A 24,025-nucleotide genomic window follows, 5' to 3' on the forward strand; every position below is an offset into this window, starting at 1 on the left:
TTTGTTTCAGATTCCGGCACACGCAGTAATTTGCTTTTACCTCAAAAATGTTGTTGCGCAGCATCCTTTTCTGTGGCTTGAAAATAGACAGATGTTTCCCTCGCTCCCACTCCCCGCACATTTCAGAGTAGAAGATGCTGCAAGTCTTTTGTGACCAAAAACATTTCATTAGAGATTGAATTGACCCAAAAGGCAGTTGGCAACACCCTTGTCTGTCTTTGTGATTTTGCATCGTTTTTCTTTGAAAGTTTATCACGCAACGTTCTAACTGTTGTGTTGGGAAACAAAAAGCTTTCATTTTTGTTTCTAAGCATAACACAATAGTGTGAAAATATGGATTGTTAGATGCCACTCGATTACCTAAAAGCAAATTCATAAAGAGTCCTCCACCTTATACAAATGCTCTTTTGTAAACTGTTTTGAAATATCTGGGTGTCCTTTCTGTTTCCAGGATATTTGGTCACATCAGCTTCCGCTCAGACTGGGAACTGGTAAAAGTGGACTTCAGGCCGTCCTTTAGCAGACAGTGTTTACCTGCTGACTATGACTCATGGGACTTGATGAACCAGGTATTGCAGACTGAAGTGAGAAAAACAAAAATACTGGAAATGAATCATTTCTGCTGGTCACACCTGCAAACACCATAACCTGCCTTTTCCTTTTACAGATTTTCACTGACTTTGCAGTTTTTGCATTTTGACCATGTAGATTGAACCTTACTGTTCATGACCTTGTTCTACAAGAGGTTTCAACTAGATAGAAAGAGCTAAACTTTAGTCCTTTTGAGCCATCCTAAAACCAAGCATTACCATAGTGTGTTAAGCAATTGTGAAGACTGTAATATACCCAGAAGCAGAAAAGAAATATTGCAATGGAATACAGAGAGCATGGAATATCAACGGAGCATGTCACAAGATGCCACGTGTCAGGTTTATAATAACCAATTGTGGTTAGCCGTACCTTTGCGAAGAGGTTAATCTGCATTTATGTGGTGAGGAAGCGTATCTCTCACAGTATTATTGTGGAATGGTGTGAACTTCTGCATTGACAGAGACTTGGTAACAAGTTTTCTGCTCACCTTGTGGCTGAGACTCTGAAAGGAGGGATGATATTCAGGTCATAAATATGAGGCTGAAATTCTCAGCCATTTTGGTACATTCCTACCTCAGAACGTTTGCTGGACGGGGTGGCACAGTGGTTGGCACTGCTACCTCATGGCGCTGAGGACCCGGATTCGATCCCGGCCCCGGGTCACTGTCTGTGTGGAGTTTGCACATTCTCCCCGTGTCTGCAAGTGTCTCACCCCCACAACACAAAGATGTGCAGGTTAGGTGGATTGGCCATGCTAAATTGCCTCTTAATTGGAAAAAAAGAATTGGGTACTCTAAATGTATATTTTTAAAAAAGAACATTTGCTGGAATTGCTGAAAGCTGCACAGGATGTGTAGAATCCTAGCTTCATGTCAACCTTACAAGGCCAGTACTGCTGCGTTTTGTGGCTTTTGGAAGGCAAGTGACCAAGGTGCACCTGTTGTGGCATGCAATGTTAACAACTTCACACACAATTAGATGCCTTCCTTCTAATCCTATCCACATCAAAGGTTCAGTTCTGAAAGGCACCAACTGTGTGAAACATTCTAAGTATTAGGATGATGGCACATTAAATTTCAACTTTATAAAAATTATTTTCATTTTGGACAGTAATACAAAATGACTAATGTTGATTCAGCTGACCTTAATACATCTTTCCCGATTTTTATTTCTATAGCTGACAATGAAAATGGAAGTCAAGAGAGATGTATACCAGATGGCTGAATTGATATTGCCTGTTTAACACGATTGCACATTATCAAAATCAACTGCCAGATATTTAACATAAATTAATATATACATTAATTGACATTAACTGGAAACAATCTGTGAAACCTTTTCATCAATCATTGTGACCAATAACCCTCTCTTCAGAACCCATCAGAGGACAAAATGAAGCAATTTGCAAACATCAGCTTTAAAGAAAGATCTTCTAAATGTCATTAAATCCCTAAAAGTTAATGTAACAACAAAGCTGCTGCAAAAATCCATCAACAATCTTGAAGAAGTTGTACGGACTCAAAAGGTTAACTCTCTACAAATGCTGCCAGACCTGCAGACTTTTTTCCAGCATTTTCTGTTTTTATTTTGGATTTCCAGGATCCACAAGACTTTGTTTTTATTATTGCAGTAAAAGGCTTGACTGATTCAAATGTAGTCGGTGTTTGATAAAATCTATGCGCTGATGCCACTTCAGACCAGCTAGAACTAATATGTATAGCCATGGGAAAAGCTGTCATTATTGTTGTCCTCCTGGTATTTGTTCTGCCAGACACTCGTGTGTTGTATATTCCCTACTGGCAGCTCTTTAGATCCTTTAGATAAGGCAAGCAGTATTACAAGGTGAACAGCAGTCAGCATCGAGCTTGGGTACTGATTGCACATACCCAGCTATATCTGTCCTGTAAATAACATAAGATTAAATAAGGAGAATATGGCCTATTAAAAATGTATTCTTCCAAACCTTATTATGTCTAAACGTATGTTCCTACATTTTTCACAGTAGGAGGGGTCCCTCATTTGGAATTTAGCTTGCAGCATGCTCTTGGGTTCCAAGCTTCAGAAGGCTACTTTCACTTTCAAGTGTCTTCAAACAGGCCTCTGTATCAGCTTTATAAATTGATAGAAGCTCCTTGTAGTGTTAGTAGGTTCTGATATCATTATAATCTGTAAATGGAATGCTTGGAACAGTTGTTCCTTAACTTTGTCAAATTTTTTTGTACTCTGTCCAATCCCCTGAGCTTTAATGTGGATCTTTAATGGTGGTGTAGGGGGGGGGGGGGGAGAGGAGAAATAGTTTAGCAACATCAACCTACATATACATGACGTCCCCAGTGCTTTATTGCTGCGGGGCTGATCCACGTATTGTCACACAGCTTCACACTGATGTGATTGCCGGGCTGTGGGTTGGGTGCTGTCCCCCTCCTCCCCATATTATTAATCTCATTTTCTTTGTTACCACCACATATAAAGATTCCATCTTGGTGCTGTGTGCAACAAAATCAGAAATACTTTCTATGCAAGTTTTTGATTTCCCTGTTCCTGGTTTAATTGCGCAAGAGGAAAATCCAGGTCAAAGTGGCACATAATAGGTGGGACTGCTGTTTACCTGAAGTCCTGTTACTGTAGGCAATATTTGATGTTATGCATTCTGTGTGATTTTCACAATTCAAGAGCAAATTGGCAATGTTCTGGGATGCACTGCCTGTAAGGGTGCTGCAAGCAAATTCGGTAGTTACATTCCAAAGAGAATTGAATAAATACTTCAAGGGAAAAATGTACAGGGCAATGGGGAAAAAGCAGGGAAATAGGACTAATTGGATTGTTCTACCAAGGAACCAATATCGGCGTAATTGGCCGAATAGCATCCTTTTGTGCTCCATCTGTCTATGATTCTACAGTGCACTAATCTAAATATACTCATGTTTCTGCTTAGGATGAGCATTGCATCATGGGAGAGCAGAGACAGTTCCGTAAGCGAAAAGTATCCTCATGGTGTATTAAAGGAAAGAACTTCACATCTGCCTTTACGTCGAAACCTTGCCAATGCACAGAGTCTGATTTTGAGTGGTAATTACCTATTCTTTTGACAGTTTAACCAGGAGTTTGTATAATATATTAGAAGTACAAACTGCAATATTAGAAATTGCTCAGTAAAATACTAGAGTTTAATACTGAAAAATCATTACAATGTTTGTCCGAATTGGTTTATGCTTTTTACTTGAATACCGGCCTGTTGATATGCTAATATGAAGATGTGATGAACACAATCAAGTAATTTTGCCTTGAGGGAGGGCTCGAGGCCTAAAATACCGACGACTGTTTTTCCACCGATGCTCCCTGGCCTGTTGAGTATTTGTGACTTTTTCTGATTTTTGTTTTGTTTTCATATACCAGCTCTGTAGTTTTGTAATTAATTTTGGCACCATTTCTTGGTGTGGATTTTTCTTCAAATTTATCCCCTTCCTTTATAAGTTCATAAGATATAGGAGCAAAATGAGGCCATTTGGCCCATCGAGTCTGCTCCACCATTCGACCATGACTGACCTAACCCTGGCCTTAGCTCCACCATCCTGCCCGTTCTCCACAACCCTTCAACCCATTACAATTAAAATCTGTCTAACTCCTCCTTAAATTTACTCACCGTCCCAGCATCCACTACACACTGGGATAGCGAATTTCACAACTCTTTGGGAGAAATAGTTTCTCCTCAACTCTGTTTTAAATTTGCCATCTCTTATCCGAAGACTATGGATGACATCTCATTTAAGAATGTCCCACAAGAGGAAGTCGAGCTCCACGTCTAATTTATCCATACCTTTCATCTTGTATACCTCAATTTTATCTCCCCTCATTCTTCTCAAGGCTAGAGAGTATAGGTCTAAACTGTTCATCTCTCTTCATAGACAAACACCTCATCTCTGGAATCAACCTAGTGAACCACCTCTGAATTGCCTCCAATGCCACTACATCTTTCCTCAAATAAGGGGACCAAAACTGTACCCAATACTCCAGGTGTGGTCTCACCAATGCCTTGTATAGTTGCAACAGCACTTCCTTACCTTTATACTCTATTCCTTTAGCTATAAATGCCAACATTCCATTCACTTTCTTTATTATCTGCTGTACCAGCATGCTAGTTTTCTGTGACTCATGAACAAGGGCCCCCAGATCCCTAAGCAACAGAGCACCCTGAAGTTCTCCCCTTTTAAATAATAGTTGCCTTCGCATTTATCCATGTTAAACTCCATCTGCCACATATTGACCCACTCTTCTAACCTATCTATATCCATGTGTAAGGTTCATATTTCCTCCTTGCAACTTACTGTCCCACCTATTTTTGTGTTGTCTGCAAATCTGGGTATAGAACCTTCTATCCTTGTATCCAAGTCGTTTATATAGATTGTTAATAGTTGGGGCCCAAGGACCTAACCCTGTGGCACCCTACCTAGTTACATCTTACCATCGAGAAAAAGACCCATTTATCCCTACTCTGTCTTCTGTCTGTCAACCAGTCTTCTATCCAAGCTAATAAATGACCCCTAATCCCATGTGATCTAACCTTGTGAATTAACCTTCTGTGCACCTTATCAAATGACTTCTGGAAGGCCAGATATACTACGGGCACGATTCTCCCCCCAAAATTCCAAGTTAATCCGGACAAATGTGAGGTAATGCATTTTGGAAGGTCTAATGCAGGTAGGGAATATACTGTGAATGGTAGAACTCTCAAGAGTATTGAAAGTCCGAGAGATCTAGGTGTACAGGTCACTGAAAGGGGCAACACAGGTGGAGAAGGTAGTCAAGAAGGCATACGGCATGCTTGCCTTCATTGGCCGGGACATTGAGTATAAGAATTGGCAAGTCATGTTGCAGCTGTATAGGACCTTAGTTAGGCCATACTTGGAGTATAGTGTTAAATTCTGGTCGCCACACTACCAGAAGGATGTGGAGGCTTTAGAGAGGGTGCAGAAGAGATTTACCAGGATGTTGCCTGGAATGGAGGGCATTAGCTATGAGGAGCGGTTGAATAAACTCGGTTTGTTCCCACTGGAACGACGGAGGTTGAGGGGTGACCTGATAGAGGTCTACAAAATTATGAGGGGCATAGATAGAGTGGATAGTCAAAGGCTTTTTCCCAGAGTAAAGGGGTCAATTACTAGGGGGCATAGGTTTAAGGCGCGAGGGGCAAGACTTAGAGGAAATGTACGAGGCAGGTTTATTTACACAGAGGGTAGTGGGTGCCTGGAACTCGCTGCCGGAGAGGTGGTGGAAGCAGGGACGATAGTGACATTTAAGGGGCATCTTGACAAATACATGAGTAGGATGGGAATAGAGGGATATGGACCCAGGAAGTGTAGAAGATTTTAATTTAGACGGACAACATGGTCGGCGCAGGCTTGGAGGGCCAAAGGGCCTGTTCCTGTGCTGTAATTTTCTTTGTTCTTTGTTTGTTCTTGTTCTTTGTTAATCTGTAGTGGGCTTTTCTTGAGAGCCAGCACGTTCCCTACCGTTATTGAATGACACAGTCACTTTTTTAGGCCCTGGAGGGTTTCTCACCGGTTTAGCCCACACTAAGAACTTTTTTTTAGCAATGGGGAGCTGAACTCAGAGATCGGGCCGTCATTTTGAAAGGGTGCCCTGATCTCTAAATGAGCTTGGGGATCCCCCCCACCCCACCCATGGGCAATGTCACCCCCCACGCACATGGACAGTTCCTCACCCCCCCCAAGTAAGGATACCCTGCTATGGGGTCCCTGGGGTTCCCCCTCTTCAGGCCCCCCAAACCCCATTACAGCACCCTTTCCCTTCTAGAACACCCAACCAGAGGCCCTAACCTATTTGCTCTGCACTCCCCTACCCTTAAACCTCCCCCCTCCACCCTTATTTCATGGACATCACCCCTCTCGCCCTCTGATCCTGGGCAGTGCCACCCTGGCACTTGAGCACACTTGCACTGGCACCGAGGCAGTGATATCCGGGAACCTTGGCAGTGCCAAGATACCAGCTGGGCAGTGCAAAGGTGTCAGTGTTCCAGGGGGAGGGCCGGGAGCCACCCTGACCACCCGGGGTCGCCGGTGGCCCGGTGCCGTTCTGCCTAGTCCACGTTTGTGTGGACCAGCACTGATCGACGCCTGGCTGCAGCCTCCCCGGAGAGGTCAAAGCATCAAGGGAGGCCAGTGGACCCACACATGTAGGTCTTAAATAGGTTTACGACCTACGTCTGTGAGTGTCATTCGGCCCCGTCCATTTGGGGGCGGGGCTCCGACTCCGACATCTCATGGGAATTTGGAGAATCCCGAGAAACGTGGGATCTGTCGGGTGGCTCTCTGCAAGCCTCTCCTGGCATTCTCCGGCGCGTTGCACTCAAGCGAGAGCACAACTTGGCCGGAGAATCGCGCCCTACATCTACAGGATCCCCATTATCCACTTTGCTTGTTACATCTTCAAAGAACTTGCGCAAATTAGTCAAACATAATTCACCCTTCATAAAACCATGCTGACTCTGATGGATAGCGTTTTGACTTTCCAGATGTCCTGATATTCCTTCCTTTATAATTGATTCTAACAATTTCCCAACAACAGATGTTAAACTAACTGGTCTGTAATTTCCCACATTCTGCCTCCCTCCCTTATTGAATAAGGGCATTACATTAGCATTTTTCCAATCCACTGTCTAGGAATATTATAACTTTATGAAGATTCTGACTTGTTTTGTGTTACAGTTTGATGAGTGCTTCCCATGTTTGAACCAGTTATCAGCCAGCATTCACTACCTGCACTAGAGGATGTACTTCAGGAGCTGAAATACTGATTTCACCTTTTTTCTTTCACCTCCATCTCCCTTAACCCTTTTACAGCGCTCCAAATTCAGTCCCGGCTGAAATCAGCTAGCTCAGCACAGATCAAAACTTGAATCATTGAGCATTTTGCTGTGTGAAGTCCGCACTACAGTTGTATTTACTTTAAAAATCCACCATAGAAGTGGATTATGTGGTTTAGCACTTAGTCATAACATATCAAAACAGTGATATTCTTCTGAATCATTCAATTAAATATAACCCAAAAGTACTACTTGTCAAATCATGTGAGTTGATCACAGAAGACTGGATGTTGTTGCCATCTGACACCAACTCGCAACAGAATTAAAAGAGAAAATATTTAGAGCTGCATTTGAAGCCACTAATTCAATTTAATATTGAGATACCAGTGAATTAGTGCCCCACAGTGGAGAGTCTTGTGCAGTAGAAACTTTGGCAAGCGAGGGAGATGGTATGGGAGCATTATTTTCTATATTGAAAGTGTTAATTTGCAAAGTCTATCTTAACAGTGCTAAATTGAATATTTGTGCTGAGTGGTATATTGTCAGTACTGTTGACTTCTTGAAAAGTTTTGTAGGTTGTGTGTAATCAAGGTTAGTGTGCTTTTCATGCAGTTGCAGAGCATGTATATGCAATTTCCCAAACTCCATGGATTTAGTGAAACCTCAAAGATGTTGCAAAGTAAAGCACTATCTTAATTTTTTTTTAGTCAACAATTAATAATCACCAGATAAACATACAGTGACTGTGTCCCAATTGGTCCTTCAGGGTAGGCATTAACATGGAGTATCCATGTATTTATGATGTATTTATGTAATTAATATTAAAGACTTTAATGTAAAATCTCTGACTTAAACATTAGCAGAACTCGGTGGGCCGAATGGCCTCCTATAATAATCCAGATGTGATGACATACTAAGTAGAGAAAAACTTGGAAATAAAAAACTAACAAGTTATCACCATGTATAAGAAGCCTACTTCTGCAGACAAGGCCATTCACATACTGCTGTCCCATTTCCAACTGGTGTTCAGCACTGCCAAGGTGAAGGCCGATCAAAGAGCTATTTACAGCAGTTTGGAACCTTAATGAGAAATTTCTACCCCTCTGGATATAACTCAATGGAGTTCCTCAATGTATAAATTATATGGAATCCATAGGGTAAATATTCAACTTGCCAAACAACTGGAAATTAAAATTAAGTGTTTTCAATATTGGGTGTCTGATCCGCAGCACTGGTTTTATACTCGGACAAATGTTGAACGGCTATTCCTGTGTTGTTTCACCTGTTTGGTTTTTATTTGATCATTGTTGTATTTTTTGCAGTGACTATGGCTTTGAACAGCAAGCTAATGGCAGGTGTGTCCCAGCATTTTGGTACAACCCGGATTCACCCTCTGAGGACTGTAAATTTGGACTGACGTACACCAGAAGCTCTGGGTAGGTACTGCATACGGCAGTTAAAAATAGAAGCTGCCTGTGAGTGCAGATACATAATAAAGTCCGTCCCCTCCTCCCCATTTCATTGGTCTCCATGCACCTTATCATGGGACATACAGTTAATACTCTAATGCTAGAGCTTATTTTCCTGAGAACAGCAATTGCCTGCTCCTTATCTTTTACCTGTATTGATAAGATACCTACATGGATGTGAATCTCATAGAATAAAATTTTGTCTTCACTGCCTCGATAGTAAAGAATTTAGGATGACCTTGGGATACTGAAAGCACTTTACAACCAATTCAGTACCTTTGAAATATAGTCACTCTTATAGGAAACAGAACAGCCAGTTTGAGGACAACAAGGTTTAACAAACTACAGTGTGATAGGGACCAGGGGCGTCATTCTCCGAACCCCCGCCGGGTCGGAGAATGGCCGTTGGCCACCGTGAATCCCGCCCCCACCCCCGCCGAAGTCTCCGGTACCGGAGATTGGGCGGGGGCGGGAATCGGGCCGCGCCGGTTGGCGGGACACCCCGCTCAATTCTCCGGCCCGGATGGGCCGAAGTCCCGCCCAGAAATTGCCTGTCCCGCCGGCGTAAATCAAACCTGGTATTTACCGGCGGGACTAGGCGGCGTGGGCGGGCTCCGGGGTCCTGGGGGGGGCGTGGGGCGATCTGACCCTGGGGAGTGCCCCCACAGTGGCCTGGCCCGCGATCGGGGCCCACCGATCCGCGGGCGGGCCTGTGCCGTGGGGGCACTCTTTCCCTTCCGCCTCCGCTACGGCCTCCACCATGGCGGAGGCGGAAGAGACTCTCCCCACTGCGCATGCGCGGGAAACTGTCAGCGGCCGCTGACACTCCTGCGCATGTGCCGGGAAACTGTCAGCGGCTGCTGACGCACTCTCGCATGCGCCGCATTTCCGCGCCAGCTGGCGGGGCAACAAACGCCATTTCCGCCAGCTGGCGGGGCGGAAATCCCTCCGGCGTCAGCCTAGCCCCTCAATGTTGGGGCTAGGCCGCCAAAGATGCGGAGCATTAGCAGATAAAGTTTGCCCTGAGAGGATCGGCTCAAGGGTTCACCAAGCGGTGGCAGCCATTTCTCGACTACCTAGGGGAACGTTAGAGGGAAGACAGATGACCAGCAGCAGCAACCCAGGGGGAAAGTGGGGGGAGGGGGGAGGGGGAGGGGGGGTTTAGTTTAGTTCAGGTCAAAGATAATGGGGTTTTGTAACTTGTGTATTGTTAAAAATTTCTGTATTGTTATTGTTGCGTTTGCTTTGTAAGAGGGGAAAAATTGTTTGGGAAAAAAATTTCAATAAAACATATTTTTTAAAAAAAAGATGCGGAGCATTCCGCACCTTTGGGCCAGCGCGATGCCTGTCTGATTGGCGCCGTTTTTGGCGCCAGTCGGCGGACATTGCACCGTTGGTGGAGAATTTCACCCCAGATATATTGAGCTGAATTCTCCGCTTCCCACCACTGGCAGCGAGGATTGCAATCGGGCGGAGAACAGCACACAAGGGAAAAATCGCGATTTGCCTCCGGCACCAATTCCAATGCTGACGGCGTTAGCGAGATTTGCGTCCCGTGCTGGTGGGCCCAAGCAAATCCGTCATTTGCATAGATTTAAATCTCATTAGCAGGTTGGGCACATCATGCTCCACCCCGGCGCGATACTCCACCCCTCTCAGGCGGAAGTCACTCGGGCATGAATTTGTGTAAGTATTTACAAGCGGGTCTGGGCGCCGTGGCTGCTGAGGGGTAGCGAAAGGCAAGAAGAACTCTCGAACACTGAAACATTGTCGGTCTTGTGGCAGGGGTGGCTGCCTGGGCTGGGGGGAGTAGCATGGAACGACTCGGTGCCAAGTGCATTCACTCGGGGTGACCCCCTTGGGACCAGGGTGGCCTGACTCAGACCGCCTTTGCTGCAGTTTGTGATTTGAAAGCACCAGCAGTGCCAGGGCACCACCCTGTCCAAAGGGCATGAAGCTGGGGTCCTCCGATCCCCTTGGAGACCCCCACAAGTGCCTTTCCATCTGGTCCCTGTTTGTGGGTACCCGTGCAAAACGGTGCTCGTCTGAGGCAAAGGGATTTAATCCCAAGGCCACAGGTACCTCAGGAGTCTGCACATTGGAGTGAGACTTACTGCCTCGCTCAAATATGCAGATTTTCCAAAATGTGATCCCGCCCATTGTGGGCGGGATTCACCTCTCAACATCCCATGAGATTGCGTTGAATTTCGCAAGGCTTTGTGATCCGGGGAGATCCCGGGTGGTGAGCTTTCTTTGGCACAGTGTGGCTGTAGGATCGTGCCCCTAGTCTCCCAGGTGGAGAATTCAGCCCACTGTTTAGTGATGTTGGATGAGGAAAAGTCTTCTGTTCTTTTCAGTAGGGTATCATGGGTTCTTTCGCAACAGCCTGAGAGGGCAGTTGGGGCCCCAGTTTAATGTTTTTGCTGAAAGGTTTCCCTGATGGTGCAGTATCCCTTCACACAGTGAATGACAATCTGGATTATGAGCGGAGTCTCTAGAGTCCGACTTGCACTTACATCTGACTCTTCGAGCACAATTTAACGGAAACATTTCTAAGTGTAATTTTGGGTGAGATTGGCAGGGTGTTTCTCAACGGCCACATTGGCGAGATCGCGGCCCATATTTAATGGCATTTAGTACCGGAAATGAGCCTCAAGAAGCTGCTTAACATTACTGGATATCTTGCCATCTGATTTGCCTCAGCTTCACCCCACTAACAAGGGGGATCTGATTTTAGACGCGCCCTCACCACTCACTCGCAGTCAACAAACAAGCATGGCAGCGCGCAGACCTGCTCCTCGCTCTAGCAATGCCGACCTACACAGGCTTCATGACACTATGGTTGAGAGACGGGACACCCTGTTTCCCCGAGGGAATTGGAGGACCAGCAGCAGGGTCAGCAGTACTATCTGCCAGTCAGCGGCAGCGGCTGTCAGTGCAAACTGCATGACCAGGAGGGCCACCGTCCAATGTCGGAAGAAGACCAATAACTCCACCGAGCTGCAAGGGTAAATTACCATCTCTCTCCTGACATCAGTTCCAATGGGGGGGGAGGGTATCAGAGATCCGAGTCCTCACCCCCTATGAGTAACGGGCCCTGGAGTTTGCAAGGTTGACCAAGGAGGGAGCAGTCACCGACAACAAGGTTGGCCTGCGCCACAGAAGTGAGGGTCCATTGCCCCTTCACCCAGGTGACATGTCTCAAGTGATCCTTCCCTCTCACTGACCACACATCCATTGTCTCGCAGGATCTGATAGGGCCGTGCCATCCGGAGTCGTTCCCATACCTGACACCCAAGCAACCAGCTCGGAGGAGATCTCCGAGAGGACCACCATCGAGGCGTAACAGCTATCACTGTCACCCTCCACCAGTGCAGACACACACCTCGGTGGGCGACATTAGTGGGCAGTCTTATGGGGCACAATCTGGTGAGCACCACACATCATGTGGAGGCAGGAACATCCAAGGAAATCAGTGGTGGGAGATCACAGTGGAAAGCCTAGAGCAGGAGGTCTGCGTCATGAGTAGTGGTGCTCAAGGCATGGCTCAGTCTGTGACTGAGTGCCTTGACACCATGTCCCATTTGCTGAGGGTGGGCATTGCCGAGGCACTGCAGAGCATGACCCAGTCACTGAGGACCATTGCTGAAGGTGTCAACACCATGGTACAGACAATGGGGAGCCTCCAGGACTGGCAGAGCCAGGTGACTTAGAGGGCTCTGGAGCTCACTCCAGCTGCCCCTCTGTCCCACAAAGTCCTCAAGGGCCCTATGGGCAGTGTTGGGGAGGAGGAATTGCTGGAGTTCAACCCGGACCTGCCACAAAAGAGTCAACGGCGATCTACAACGGCGATTCGCCAACGGGGCGAATCACCCCTCCTGACACCCGCACACTTCAAGGGCAGCAGGCAGAATAGTGTGGCACGGTGATGCCAGTGACACCGATAAGTCAGCCGTGGCCCTCTAGGTCGAGACCCTTCAGAATCTGTCCATCAAGGGCATCAAAGGCCACAGGGTGCGGAATGCAGCATGCTGTCTCTACCTCTGATGTGCATCCCAGGGGACGCACCTAGACATAGCAGTAGACCACAAAAGATCGAGAAGAGAGAGGATCACCGAGTGGGCACTGTGGCACACTGTCGCTAGGGGGAATGGAAATGTCAAATGTTCACAATCAAAACATGTTACACCTCATGCATGTGAAGCTTCTGTCATGTTAATCTTCACAGCAGGCCTGCCTACACCCCCACCCCCTGTTGCCCTCCACTCTCCTCACCTCCGGGCACAATGGTCCAAGATCAAACGCCCCTGGTGCAGACCCCGTTCAGAGGATGGGTGTGAGCGTGCTGTCAGCAGATAGGAGTCAGATTTGGGTACAAACTGAGGAGAACCAGAGCTAACCTCTTGCCTTATATATTGAACCGCTGACAGTGCCGACACAGGCCCTGGGTGATGTCACACAGACCTTAATGGGGGGCGGGGGAGGGGGGATGCGAGGCAGTGAGCTGATGGACAAAGCCTTATCCTATGAGAGTCGGGTGAGGATGAGGGCCTCCCAGGTCCTCCGGACTTGCCAGAACCTTTCTGCCGTCTGTCCTCCTTCGCCCGGCTACTCCCCGGGCTCGTCCACCACCCCCTCCTGATTCACCTCTTCCTGAGGCGAGGTTGCATATCCCTTCTCTTCCCCCTCCAGCATGTCGCCCGCTGCTGTGCCAGGGCATGCAGGGCACAGCAGATCACCACAAAGCAGAAGACCCTCTGGGGATGTACCACCATTAGAACCCGCAATATGAGCAGTCCGATGCACCAGTCAATGACAGCATGGATGGAAACCTGGGCCGCGTTATATTGGGTCTCAACCTCAGCCTCCGGCCTCTGCATCGGCATTATCATCCAGGACCTCAGTGGGTACCCCTCATCTCTCGGGAGCCAATGTGTCATCCTGCGGTGATCCTCGAAGATGTCGAAGATCCCAGGATGAAGCTGCCATGAAAGCGTCCACACATGTGCACGATCTGGAGGTGGTGTTCGCACACAAGTTGAACATTCAGGGAGTGGAACCCCTTCCTGTTAATAAAGGGCACTCACTGATGCCCGGGTGCATGCAAGGCGCCATGCGTGCCATCAATAACCCCCACACCTGGGGTATTCCGGCGATGGCGGAGGATCCTGCAGCCTGGGTATCTTGGTGGGCCCGGTCCAGCTCAAGTTGATAAGTCTGATGTCTGGGCATACAGAGCATCTGTGACTTCATGGATGCACTGTGTGGGCTGTAGCTTGTGATATGCCGCACAAGTCCTGGAATGATCCGGTTGCATAGATGTTCACGGCTGTGATGATCTTCTCAGCACCGGGAGTGGGTGTCCTCCTCGTCCACAGGGTGCCAAATCCACGAGGATCTGGCACAGGTGCCGGATTGTTTCATTATTCAGGCAAAGTCTCCTGCGGCACATGCTGTCCTTCATCTCCTCGAAAGGCCCAGCGCCCCCTCTGGGTTTCTCCTTGGCCTGATGGGCAGCCGGGTCTTCAGGGTGGGCGGCAGCCCCCTTCACATGGGGTACCACCTGCAGCCTGCATTGATGTTGCTGCCTTCCTTGGCGTCTGGCCGCCTGGGCTGCCACCAGCACCGTAAGGGCAGCCTCTGTGGGTCGACATAACCAGCCATATATCTGTAAGGTACTGGAGAAGGAGAGAGACTGACAATCAGTTAAGGTTTCCACCTCGGGACCCTCATGTGCCCCAGGCCTCCCCAACCTTAAGTGCCCTGCCTTCTCTCAGAATGCCATCCACCGAGCCAGCTATGCTGGAAAACTTTGCTCTGCACAATCAACCTCGACAACAGCAGGAGCTCCTGGACCACACACCCCTGCTGGGAATATTAGGGAGACAGTGTTCAGGTACCCTCCCCTGATCCACACACTTACACTATGATTGCAAAGATATCCACAGCGCTGAAGCCCAGCTTTTGAGTGTTTGATTGTTGGCTGTTGCCTCTATGGCGCTGACGCTTCTATAGTTCAGTGAAACTGTTCAGGCTTCAAAGTTTGCTTGAAATGCGATGCAATAATCATCATCTGAGACATGACACGTGTACCCACGAGAAGCCACTTGAGAATATTTTGTTTATTAAATGGTCAACAGTAACCAAGATTTGAAAATCAACTATATAACATTCCACATATCACAGTAATGATTAAACAAGGAAACGTCACCGTTCCGTATTGATACCAATGCAAAGATATATCAGCTAATTTTCACAAAAAAACCCACATGGTATCACCCCTCACAGGTTGATCAATTGGAACGGAGGATAAGCCTGAGAATGTGTTACCATGTCCAGAACTTTGTTGTGGAAATGATTTGTCCATCAATGTGTGACTTGTTCCACGTATCAGTGTCATTCTCCGTCCAGAAGCTGCAGCTGTGCAGGCCCTCCCACACAGCCCAATCTGACGACCCCCCCCCAAAGCACTGAGGCAGCACTCCAGTATCCTTGTGCTGCATGCCGGAAAATAGAAAAGGCTACTCACCTCCTCAGTTCCCCTCAGCAGCCATTGCGTTTTTAAAAAGGAGTATTAAACGACACCCCACGTGATTTTTTGCTCGGGAGCCGGTTAATTCCCGGGAGCCTTTTGCATTCAACTTCAATCTCGCTACTGAGATGGAAATGAATGCAAATGGTGGTTAATGATATGCCCGCCATACTTGGGCATGATCCGGAACTCTAGCAAACTGATTCATTCCTGGCGCACATTTTGATTTCGGCCTTGCCCGCTATTTGTGGCCCATCACATCTGCTCCAGCCTAGGCCCATTTCTCCGCCGCCGCCCCCCCCCCCCCCCCCCCCCATCCCCGTAACCTCATCTAAGCTGCACATCTTTGGCAGGTTGGTGCAACCCACCAGTTCACTGGGGCCTGCCTGCTTAACTTGCTGCAGCAGGGTAAATGGAAACATTTACATTGCTTTTTAGTGCACCGCAGCATAGAGGAAAACCCTTCTTGCTTTATCAATAGCACTGCCGAATTGTCAGCCCACCGAGGAGGTGAGCCACTGCCTCCATTCACCTCACAATTGGCTGCTACCAATTTAACTTGCCTGGGCTTCCACCGCCTGCATGGATTTGGGCCCCGTTTTCAGTCCTAGAGGCTTCCATCCTTTTGATTCTGGCCATTGTTTCCATTGCCTTGTAAAATGGTAACAGAAAGGCAGACACAAATCACAAAAGGAATTGAAGAGAAGTTAGAAAGGATTTATTCGCATGGAGGGTGGTTAGAATATTGCCACAAACAAGTCCATAAATCCTTTAAAAGGTCACTGGGTAATTACTTGAAAACAGATAAATATTAGAAAGGTTTGGAAACTATGCAAAAGTGTGGGATTAGGCAAGGTGGCTCACATGAAGTTAAGCTCCAGGACAGTGTAATGAGCAAATTACCCATTTCAATGCTGCTGCATTCTACAATTTTGCAAGGTCTCCAGTTCCCACTTCCACTCTTGAGGCTTCAAGTGTGAAAACTGGGTTTTCTGCTTTGCTTCATAGATTCCTTCACTCTGCATTATGCGTCATCAAGGGACAGGTGGAAGAAACCTCCCGCCCCTGGTGCCTGCTTTCTCGGTGATTTGACCTTTCTATGTGAAATGTAGGATTGCACTAAGTGGTCCCGATTCAAACAGCATTATTATAAGGAAACAGAGTGTGCAAGGCTCAGAAGTGGCCATCAGTGCAGTGGCTTACCGCGATCTTAGGTCTTGTGTTTTTGGAGCTGTTTTTCTGAAGTTCTGATTTGAAGTATTACGTGGGTCGACTCCATGTCTCTGGAGCCAAGGGTATGACAGAAGTGCTTCTTTCTGAGGTGTTTTTGCAATCAAACCGAAACATATGAGGTGTTGATCCGCCTGCTGATGGCTTGTTTTCATTTCGAGTCTTGTGACTGCTTGTGAGATTGGTAATCTTGCAGCATCCCAATGCTGCGGTTTTAGAGTAATTTTGATTAATGCTTTTCTCTCCAGACTGGTAATGATCTTAGAACTAGCACTGATGACAAGAGGAGGAAAGGTAGAATCCCAGATATATTGCACAGAATCTGCAGTGTGTCAAGCAGCTATTTTCCCTCTCTTATTCTGCCTCTGCTATATATTATGAATGTTTATCTGTAAAAGCTGGCCTGGGTAATAAAGTGCTGCATGTTTTGAACAGTTACAGGAAGGTGGCACTGAATGTCTGTCAGGGTGGCATTGACAAGCGACAAGGCTCCATGCAGTACCGATGCCCATTAATGGCTCCGAAAGGCCTCCGAATTGTCACAAAAGGAGAAAGACTAGCAGTCAACCCCGGTGATGACGTTACATTTTTGATATTGCAGAATCAGGTAACCTGGGCCTAATCAGTTCTGCCAAATTAGTCTTTGCAGATTGTCGCACACAAGCACCCATGCACACACCCCACCCAGAGTGGAGAGACTCGCTGGTGTAGTGGTAATGTTACTGGACTAGAAATCCAGAGGTCCATGTTGATGCTCTGGGAACATGGGTTGAAATCCCTCCATGGCAGCTGGTGGAATTTAAATCCAATTCATAAAATCAGGGCCATGCAACTATAATCTGTTCACGAATGCCCTTTAGGGAACAAATTCTTACTCGGTCTTCTCTACATGTGACTCCAGACCCATAACAATGTGATTGACTCTTACCTGCCCTCTGAAATGGCCGAGCAAACCATTCAGTTCAAGAGGGATGGACAACAAATGCTGGTCTTGCCAGTGACACCCACACCTCGTGACAGGATAAATTTTTAAAACGCCCACACACGCTACTTAAGGATACTTCAAATTTGTTCTAATTGGCCTAAATCTGGCTGAAATATTAGTGGAGGCAGTGACAATGGAAATGACTAAGCCCCTATAATTGTAATTTTGTCCTAATTGTGGTAATTATATGGTCTGCGATTTAATTTGTACAGTTTGTTTTATTGCAAGACGCCAAGTTGATTTTTCCCACCCCATCATTTATGAGAACTGTTGCGGCCATGGCCATGATGGTCAGAAATCCTGAGCACTTCAGGCTGCACACCCACTAAAGTTATCATGCGAGTACCTGGTCCATATAGTCCCAGTCTCCTTCCCAATTTTCCCCGAGGCAACTGATTATAGCTATGATAGTGAAAGGTGCCTCAGCGTCCCCGAGTTAGGAGAAAAAGAATTGGCCAGTGTTTTTGCTCCTGATCACATTTCAATTTCTGTTGAAAGTGCACTTTACATATAGGGTGAGGGCAGGATTGGGCTTTGCATTTCGTGGCAAGCTCATGTGTAAATAATGGTTACTTGAACAAGGCGCTGGGACTGCAGCTGCTGCCCATGGAACTGTAGCCTGGTACGGTGTCAGTACCTTCAGGAAAGAATGGGGTGAGGAAAGATTGACGGAGAAAGCTGATAAAACAATTCTAAAAACCTCAGCCCCATAACTGCATGGCAGAGACACATCACCATTCTTAATTTAATTGCCCCTTACTTCTACACTGACTTTATAATATACTTATCTTCAGATCAGTACATTGTTAATTGAGCACAGAATGAAAATATATTAAATCACATCCAGGTGGTTAAATGGTGTATGCAATTCCTGCGACAGCCAGACCAATTACATTCTTGTTCCTGATCCACGTGAATGCAAATGTTCTGTGGTAATTTTCATTTTTGAAGCTTAGCTCTTTCTTTGAAACATATGCCAGCCATTGGTACAGGACTTAGCATTTCAAAATATTTTACTTGCAATTGTTTTTCCCACTCCGCTGAATGCAGTGTTTTGTGCTGAGGTACAATTCAACAGGCAATGGCCTTCAAGCGCCTCGATGAGTTGCCTATTCTTTTGGTGTGAGACAAGATGATATACCCTCAATTATGACATGAGAGAGAGTGTACTCGTAAAATGAGGGCCTTAATAAACAGAGAACTTCGCCAGCCAGAGAGATGAGTGCTCACTGAGCGCCGCCCACAGGACGTCACCTTATATCTGGCCCCTGGGAGGTGGAGCCGGAGGCGGAGTCCCCCAGGGTTCCAAACCTGGTCTTAAAGGGACATTACATGCATGATCTTAAAGGCACATTACCCATTCATCACACAAGACATTCACTGTGAGCAGATCATACAGTGTTGGAGTTAACACCAATCCTGTCATCTCCTCTCATCCATTATCCGTCCTAAGATTGGCTAGTTCATCACAGAATAGAGATTGATCCAGGAACCTTCTTATTCCAAATGGCGCAGTGCTACACATTTCAGTATATTTACCCAGCAAGCAGCATTGAGCTTAAATTATCTAATTGTGCTTTGAGGAAATGAATCAGAGTGACTAGCTATAAATTGAATGAGGCTAAAATGCTATAACCATAATACTTTAAAAAATGTAAATTATAATAATTGATATCCAAGGGTAACAGGTCTTGGCAGAACAGTTACTGTGCACATTCCAGCCTTGGTATCTTATCTTTTAAAGGTGATTTTGTGGAGTGTTTTTGAACATTCAATATTGCACACCTATTTGTGATGTAGAAAATGGTTCGCTCTCAAACACTGAATCATTTTATATGTATTTTTTAAGGCAGTTTTAAAACACATTCGATCTTGAAGTTAGTTGTACGTGATTAACGGGCGCAATTCTCCAGCCTTGTTCTCTCTCGTGAAACGAGGCCGGTGAATCATAGTATCATAGAATTTTTGCAGAAGGAGGCCATTCAGCCCATCGAGTCTGCACCGGCCATTGGCTGGGATGAAGCCGAAAATGAGAACCGCGCCAGGCGCCAAACTGCTTGCGATGCAACCGCCCGCTCCCGTAGACAAAATTGAGATCTCGCCATAGCGTGGCGAGAAACGAATTATCACCACTTAAGCCCTATTTCCATACAATTAACGGGAGCCACCCCTTATCCAATGGCTTCCCATGATTCATCGGCGTCCCCAACAAGAGGTCATGCAGGTGCCGATTAGCACAGAAGCTCGGCGGAAGGGCTTCTGTGGGGAGATGAGTAGTCATCTTTGCTAATAGGCAAAGAGCTCGGGGGCGCTCGGCTTGCCACCCCAGTGCTCGACATGGGGGCGGGACCCTCGGCTTGGGGAGGGACCCCGTCTGGGAGTGGGGGCTCTCCACAGGAGTGGGCCACCATGGGGGCGGTGGGAGCGCAGCTGCGCAAGCCATACAAGTGCCAATCTTGGATCATATGTATCTGTTCTGGGTGCAACCCCTGTCCCTGCCCGTCTGCTCTATCGTCCACCCATAGCCCCCATCGACTGCCGAGGACTGCGGCCATGCGGCTGAAGGCTATTGCTAATAGGGAATTGGCAATCGTGGTAAAGTGAGCACTTCACACAACTCAAGTGGATTCCCATGGGTGGCCGGGCCATGTAGCATGTGGGAGTCATTGCCTTGCATCCCAATCAAACCATGATGCCTGGACACTGTGCCTGAACACTGCGGGAAGCAACACCACTCATGCAGCTGCCAACACCCAAACACCCAGGGGATGGGACACAGCTCCGAGGACATGTCCATGGCCAGAGGGTGGGTGAATACTACGGGGAGGGGATCGACGCCTGGTCCAGGTGATGTTATGAACGTGTGTCCGGTGTACAGGGTCTGGAGTCTGCTGAGGGGAGCCCAATGTGGCCGGGAGTGCGTGGACAGAGCGTTCCAGTGGGGGGATGGGGGGATTAATGGGGGAATGGAAGGTCCCAGGATAGGAGCCACCACTGTTAGTCTAACACTCTCTCCCAATGCCATACAGATATTGAACGCTATGGAAGGGATTTTGGACCCAGCAGAACTTGGCCTGTGGTGCTGCTGCTAGGCTGGGCAGCCAGACGCCGGAGACGGCAGCAGCAGCATTAGCAGATGCTAGAGGCGGTGGCCCACATGGCGGACCCCAACCCATACTCTGGAGGGGGTGACTGCCCATCAGTCCTGGGAAGGACCCAAAGGGGGAGGCCCATGTCGACTCAGGTGCATGGGTGACACTGGTCATTCGAACAGATGAAGGACTGGACGTGCCGCAGGAGGCTCCGCCTCAACAAGGAGACAATGCAACACCTGTGCCATGTCCTCATGAACCTGTAACCACATGGAGGAGGACACCCGCTCACTGTGGCCATTAAGGTCGCCTTAGCCCTGAGGACCTGGCTAATGACACCAGTATGGAGGCCGGAGATGAAGCGGAGGCCCGGTACAACGAGACCCATGCGGCCACTCGGGCTGTCATTGAGCGGTGCATCAGACTCCTCAAGATGCGGTTCCGATGCCTCAACCACTCCAATGATAGACTCCAGTACACCTTCCTTCGCCCGCTTTGTGGTTGTCTGCTGTGTCCTCCACAACCTCGCACAGCAGTGGGGTGATGGAGGTTGGTGATGAGGAACATGTGACACCTCCGAGGAGAAGGACGAGGAAGAGGATGATGAGGAGGCAGGAAGATAGGTTTGGGGGTGTGGAGTGAGGCACTGCGTAAGGTGAATTCGACCTTCTCGAGTGCGAGGTGAGCTTGATTCAGTTTAAGGTGGTACACAGGGTGCATATGACTCTGGCGAGGATGAGTGGGTTCTTCCAGGGAATGGTAGACGAATGCGCGAAGTGTGGGTGAAGACCAATGGACCATGTTCTGGGGCTGTGAGAAGCTGGAGAGATACTGGGCGGGAGTGTTCAGGACGCGAGCAAAGATTGTGGGGGTGGAGGCCAGGCTGGACTCTATGGTGGCGATTTTCAGGATATCGGAGTAGCCGGTGCTGATGGAGGAGTGGAAGGTCTTCGCCTCTCTGATTGCCCGGCGGAGAATCTTACTAGAATGGTGGTTGGCATCACAGCCAGGGAAATATTGGTACAGATTGTAAAACTGTGAGCTGGGGAATGTGTTCTCTGGAATATTTATACCTTGTAACTGTTTGACTAAGTTTAGAATAAGATATATTTTTTTAAAAAGAGGACGAGGAGGAGGCGCCGGACCAGCAGGGGCTGGAAGACGGTTCCAGGGAGCAACCAGAGGACCAGGCAGCAGCAGCGGGCATCCAGCAGGTCCAAGCACGGAAGGCCAGGGAGGCCCTTATACTCGCCTGATTCACATAGGACGTGGCCTGGTCTGTCATCTGTACCGTATCCACACCCCACTCCCATTTCTCACCTCCAGGGGCTGTGTCATATCACTCCAGGGTGCTGGGACTGTGTCGGCACTGTCCGGGGGTCACTGTCGAGGGCCGTAGGGGGGGGGGGGGGGTGATGAAAACCTGCAGTGAGCTGAGCGCCGGTGCTCCCCAATCTTAGCCAGAGTCTAACCCCTGCCTGTCTACTGAGTGCTCGCTCACACCCATCACCCACATGGGGTGTGCCCAGGGGGTGGGAGGAGGGCAAGTGGGGGGAATGTCTGGAGAGATGGGCTAGGGTTCCGAGGTCGGCCCACATTACGGAAGAAAGTGAGAGAGGCGTCATACTGGTTGTGCTCAAGGGTGTTTAATCTGTAATACAATCCTCCACTCTCCCAATGGCTTGGCTCCACTCTTCGCACCACCCCCTCAACCCCCCTCTCCTCGCCCTCTCCCCCCCTCCCCCAGTGCCCTAAGTGACCCTCGATGTGCTTGGCCCTCCTAACTCTTCCAAGTGTATCCCCAGGATGCGCATCAGAGAGGGAGGCAGCCAGCTGCTTACCTCATCCCGTGGCCTTCGATGCCCCTGGCAGGCGTCTTCTGGGGACTTTGAGGCCGGATGGCCCGGCGCTCTTGTTGCCACATGCACAGCTGTGCCGCCCTGTCCCATGTGCTGCCTGCGAGTTGCAGTCTCATCAGAGGGTTAGAACTCGGGGGAGCTGATGGCCTCCATCCCCACTCCAAGGGACGGGTCCGGGTTCTCAGCGCCCCCGCCTCTCGCTCGGTGCCCATACGGCCCTGGTGTTCATCGAGGGACAGAGGGGCAGCTGGTTCGAACCATGGCTGCCCCTGCATCATCTGGCTCTGCCAGCCCTGGTGGCTCCCCATGGTCTGCACCATGGTGTCAACGCCCTTGGCAATGCTCCTCAGTAACTAGGACATGCTCTGCAGCACCTCGGCCATTCCCATCGGAGAGCGGGACATGTCCTGCAGCACCTCATCAAGGTCAGCCTGGTACTGGCTCATATCCGCCAGCGAATTGAACCTTCTGCCTAGACCCTCAGCCATGGCCATCACCAACTGCACGACGCTTTGGACACCCTCACTAATGGCGCTGATGTCATGCACCCAGTGTTGGCCTCGGTGCCAAGCATGGTCGGCGACATCTCCAGTGCCCGTAGCCTCTGGGACTCCTCTAAGCGGCTATGGATCTGCTGGAGTGTCATTGACATCTCCCTCTGAATGTTCCGGCCACTGCCTATCATCTGCATCAGCTCTGGGTAACCCTGTACCAGAGGCTCAGCATCAGGCTGGGACCCAGCTGGAACCTGGGATCCAGCAGACCTCCGACTACTGTCTCGCCTGGGGGTTACTGCCTCCAATTGATGTGCATCAGCAGCTGTGTGGTGCTCACCAGATTGTGCCCCAGAAACCTGACCACTAACGTTTCTCACTGAGGTGCTTGTATCTGTACTGGTGGAGGGTGGGGATGACAGCTGTGATGCATCGATCGTGTCTTCCTTGGGGCTCTCCTCTGAGATGGTCGCATGGGAGGCTGGAGAGGGGGGCCATCTGGGATGGACCGGCACCATCGGCTGGAGGACCTGCGGGAGAATGGACATGTGGGGCGTCATTCTCCGACCCCCCGCCGGGTCGGAGAATGGCCGTAGGCCGCCGTAAATCCCGCCCCCGCCCCCGCCGAAGTCTCCGGTACCGGAGATTGGGCGGGGGCGGGAATCGGGCCGCGCCGGTTGGCGGGACCCCCCGCTGGATTCTCCGGCCCGAATGGGCCGAAGTCCCGCCCAGAAATTGCCTGTCCCGCCGGCGTAAATCAAACCTGGTATTTACCGGCAGGACCAGGCGGCGTGGGCGGGCACCGGGGTCCTGGGGGGGGCACGGGGTGATCTGACCCCGGGGGGTGCCCCCACGGTGGCCTGGCCCGCGATCGGGGCCCACCGATCCGCGGGCGGGCCTGTGCCGTGGGGGCACTCTTTCCCTTCCGCCTCCGCCACGGCCTCCACCAT

At 48.9% G+C, this 24,025-nt stretch overlaps 1 protein-coding gene across 5 annotated transcripts in view; it reads left to right on the top strand.

Moving 5' to 3' along the window:
* sorcs2 (sortilin-related VPS10 domain containing receptor 2) overlaps positions 1-24,025 on the top strand; it is a 963,142-nt gene that overhangs the window by 858,127 nt on the left and 80,990 nt on the right. For all 5 annotated transcript variants that reach the window (XM_072495949.1, XM_072495950.1, XM_072495951.1 and 2 more), the window contains exons 15-18: positions 452-569; positions 3,527-3,660; positions 8,737-8,850; positions 17,081-17,252. In XM_072495949.1, the coding sequence (XP_072352050.1) occupies positions 452-569; positions 3,527-3,660; positions 8,737-8,850; positions 17,081-17,252 (538 nt within the window). The remainder of the gene's footprint in view (positions 1-451; positions 570-3,526; positions 3,661-8,736; positions 8,851-17,080; positions 17,253-24,025) is intronic.

The sequence above is a fragment of the Scyliorhinus torazame genome, chromosome 3, assembly GCF_047496885.1.
Source record: "Scyliorhinus torazame isolate Kashiwa2021f chromosome 3, sScyTor2.1, whole genome shotgun sequence".
Taxonomy (NCBI): Eukaryota; Metazoa; Chordata; class Chondrichthyes; order Carcharhiniformes; family Scyliorhinidae; genus Scyliorhinus; species Scyliorhinus torazame.